The sequence below is a fragment of the Etheostoma spectabile genome, chromosome 10 (genome assembly GCF_008692095.1).
Source record: "Etheostoma spectabile isolate EspeVRDwgs_2016 chromosome 10, UIUC_Espe_1.0, whole genome shotgun sequence".
In the NCBI taxonomy this organism is placed as follows: domain Eukaryota; kingdom Metazoa; phylum Chordata; class Actinopteri; order Perciformes; family Percidae; genus Etheostoma; species Etheostoma spectabile.
In genome coordinates this window covers 25,451,547-25,455,191 of record NC_045742.1, presented here as the reverse complement: position 1 = coordinate 25,455,191, position 3,645 = coordinate 25,451,547, and the positions used below count along the sequence as shown (strand labels likewise).

Genomic DNA, 3,645 nt, shown 5'->3' with positions numbered 1-3,645 from the left:
CCCCCCCCCCCCCCCGGGGGGTTAGATCAAATGTTGCAGAAGTGAAAAAAACAAAGCCTGAAGAACTTATCTGTGGTGTTGTTGCACACCTTTTGATAACTGACAAGGTGTTTGTCCCAACACAATCTATTGTCAGTCATCACACCCAAAAGTTTAGCCTCTTCTCTTTGCTCTACACCGAGTTCAAGTTTCCGTTTGAAACATAAAGAAAATGAGTTCCAACTCAGAGTCTGACAACATTATGACAAGGATTTGTAAGGAGGTCGACCTTTCTGTTAAAGAGTACGATTTTTTTTAACGTAAAAACATCTGTGAAATTGTGTTCGCTAAACCCACCAGACTTCATGTAAATAAACATTAATTTTAGCATTCTAAAATACACTTCATTCAAAGTCGACAGAAACAAAATAAAACTACAAAAAGCCTTATTGGGTCGTCTTTCCACTTTTCCAACCATAACAAGTCCCGTTTTGGTTGAAATAAACACAAAGTTTACGTTTTGCATGTGAAAATATACATGCTCTATACACGCTAAAAGTGTTGCTTATTTTTTTGCTTTTTGCTTTTTTTAAATGGAGTCTGGTGGGTCTAGCTCTAGCGACCTGGGAGCTGTTCAAGGGCTAGCAGTTCTGTAGGGATCCTTTTCCTAATGTTGTCAGGCACTCTGAATAATAATCAGAGCCTTTTCCGTGGCGACCCCCCCCCAGAAATTAACGGTGCACATTTGCCCCATAGTTTTACAATGCATTACATAGTATGTGGCTGCCGGTTGTAGCGTTAAAGCTTAACACTGGATCAATTTCACAGATTGTTGTTCCTATCAGTCACTTACACACAAAAACATAGGAAAATAGGGTCCAGGTTGAAAAAAAAGACCATTCAAAAAGGTGCTCTAAGCGATGTCAGGTGATGTTTTAAGTATTTTCAAACCAAAATCAGACTAGCTCGCTCCTCCTCAACAAAAGTATTCATTTTGCATCGTTTGAGACCAACTGCTTTAGCCCGGGAACTGGATGAATCTGCAAGCTCCTGTTTTATCTTCTCTGGCAGATACGTCTGGTTACCTCCTGTTCAGACGGCCAGATCCTGGCTGGGCCAATCACCACCGCGCTTTATGCAAAATACGCGGGGACATCATTGGCTCACACAAGCCTGCGCCGGGGACACTACGGCGAGCACAAACCTAGATTAATAAAGAGGGCCGTTGAGGCATTTTTGAAAAGAGCCACGATGGCTGCATCTAATGTGGAACTCTCATTGAAGTACTATATTCACAGCTCATCTCTGCATGCTGTCGTCTGTTTACATTCATCAGTGGCTCAGCACTACAACACCTTCTGTTGCTCCGATGGGTTGTAGGTAGGGATGTCCCGATCAGCATTTTAGGCCTCCGATCCTTATCCGATGTTTTAACTCAAATCCGATCCGATTTCGAGTCCGATCCGATATTTTGCCTTTAATATTGAAATTGATCAAACTCAATATATTTTAAGCAAGTAACCCAACTTTTTATTAGACTAATATTTTCAAAGAACCATTACTATTATTATTGTAAATCCCATGAAGAAAAAATCTTACCCAGAATTAAAGGTCAGCTTCAATTTATATTTTAGACAAAGTAAAAAGAAAACACTGACTTGGTACAGTATTATCAAAGAAAAGTGCTATCCAAGATCCACTTTTAGCTTGTAAGTGCTAACATAGGCTGCCATAAAGTCAATAAAAATAAAGTGCACTGACCACTGAGCAAATATAAAATGCACTTGCTCATCTTAAATATGGTGAAACAGATTGACAAATAGACATGTTCTGCTGTATGAGCCCCGCGGAACTGATGAGCATGCAGCACGGCACGCTTTAAATCAGAAGTCTCGGGATCAACCCAGTGCGCCGTGAGGCTCAGTAGGGACATCGGGCAAACCTCTGCGCTCCAAATATCCGTAGTGAAACTAACAACAACGTTGCGGTTCAACTTACTTTTATCGTTTGTTTTACTTTGCTGTACGCTGTGGTATCGCGTGTCTGCAATGTAGTTCTCGATGGCAGAGCGTAGCGCGGGTCCAAAACTTCCAGAAGACGAGTTAGTCCGACATTCTCAACTACTGAGATGGCTGGTTGTCAAGAGCAATACATTCGACCAACCTTTCTGTGATTTAGGACAGCTTTTGGACAGTCTCACTCGCAAGAGTAAAATACTTCCACTCTCTGCCATGCTTGCTTTGCTCCGCCGCGGAGGTTTGTATTGCGCAACTACCGTCAACCGTAACTAGCGGGGACGTAAAGATCGGCGCGACTTGTCAGGTAATGTAGCCGAGCTCCGATCACGGGAAAATAGGAAAAGATCGGGCCGATCCGATCTCGAGATCGGGATCGGGACATCCCTAGTTGTAGGTCTATCCAAAAGCGTTGACAGGCATTTTGGTCAACGGCTGTTGATAACACCCCTTGAAAATTGATAATGAACTAGGAGGTTCAAGCTTTGTTTTTATTTATCAATCATTTTAAAAACTTGTCTTCATTTAGGGGTTCACAGACCACCTAAAAAGAACATACACCCATGAAATCCTCTTGTAAAATTAAATTGAAAGCAAATGACTAAAAATGGATATTCCAAGTGGAGTGGAAGATTTCTGCGAGCGCCAGACAAACTCGCATTTGTGATTTGCTCTTGTGATTTCATGCTACAAATGTTTAGTAAATGTGTCATAAAATAACTGACAAAAAGTACAAAAAGAAATGTGGAAGATGTTTCTGATCTCTGCTTCCTTGGACAGCTTTAAATTTACCTGAGTATGAGGTTTTACACCGCTGTCTGAAAAAGAAGACTATAACTATAACTTCCACACTGTCAAAACATGTATGACATAGTGATTAAATAATCTATGAGGCTAAAATCAAAGTGGCTGAAATGATATGATATATCAGGGGATAATCATCTATAAGCCTGGTCAAACAATCTGCCAATGACTGACTGTTCTGACCTTTCACTCGGCCCAACATAACAATGACAAAGCAGATGATGACAACACCACAACCAAGGTTTCCCCCAGTGTATTACGAGCCTGGTGGCCCTCCGGACCTAAGTTGCCCCCACCAGGCCTAAACCTGGGAAACATTTTTGAAAGAATTTTTAAGACATTTTTAAACTAGTTTTGGTGGGGTGGCTCGGCTGCATAGTCATATTTTCAAATCTCCAGTTAGAATACTGCACTGACTTCATGTAGAGCCCTATGAAATCTGTGTTATTGCTTTTTTAAATTCTCAATTTTGCAATTCCGTCCATGATTGTGTTGTCTCAGAAACTATTTGGCTCTACATTAAAGCTGACATCAGTCTGTGACTGTCCCCAGGCAGGCCGTTGTCAAAAAAAAAAAAAGACACTTGCCACCGGGCCTAACAATTTTTCTGGGGGAAACCCTGACAACAAACCACAGCAAAACACCACCACACCACACAAAACATGAAAGACCTGCACCTCCGGTTGGCATCTGTCAGCCTGGGAGGACGGTGAGATGGACGGAGGAGCGGCTTCAGAGGACTTAGGTCGGAAGATTGAGAGTTTCAGACAGAAAGGTAGACAGACAAGGGAGGGAGAGAAGAAGACAAGTGAAGACAGACAGAGCAAGGAGAAGGAAGAGAGACGAA

General features: G+C 42.0%; 1 protein-coding gene across 4 annotated transcripts in view; it reads right to left on the bottom strand.

The window, feature by feature from the left end:
- Window positions 1-3,645, bottom strand: part of LOC116696462 (stromal membrane-associated protein 1) — a 226,517-nt gene that overhangs the window by 160,396 nt on the left and 62,476 nt on the right. Inside the window, exon 5 of one of the 4 annotated variants that reach the window (XM_032527493.1) lies at window positions 3,476-3,545. The exons of the other annotated variants lie outside the window; for them this stretch is intronic. Coding sequence (XP_032383384.1) covers window positions 3,476-3,545 — 70 coding nt within the window. The remainder of the gene's footprint in view (window positions 1-3,475; window positions 3,546-3,645) is intronic. 4 annotated transcript variants of the gene reach the window in all.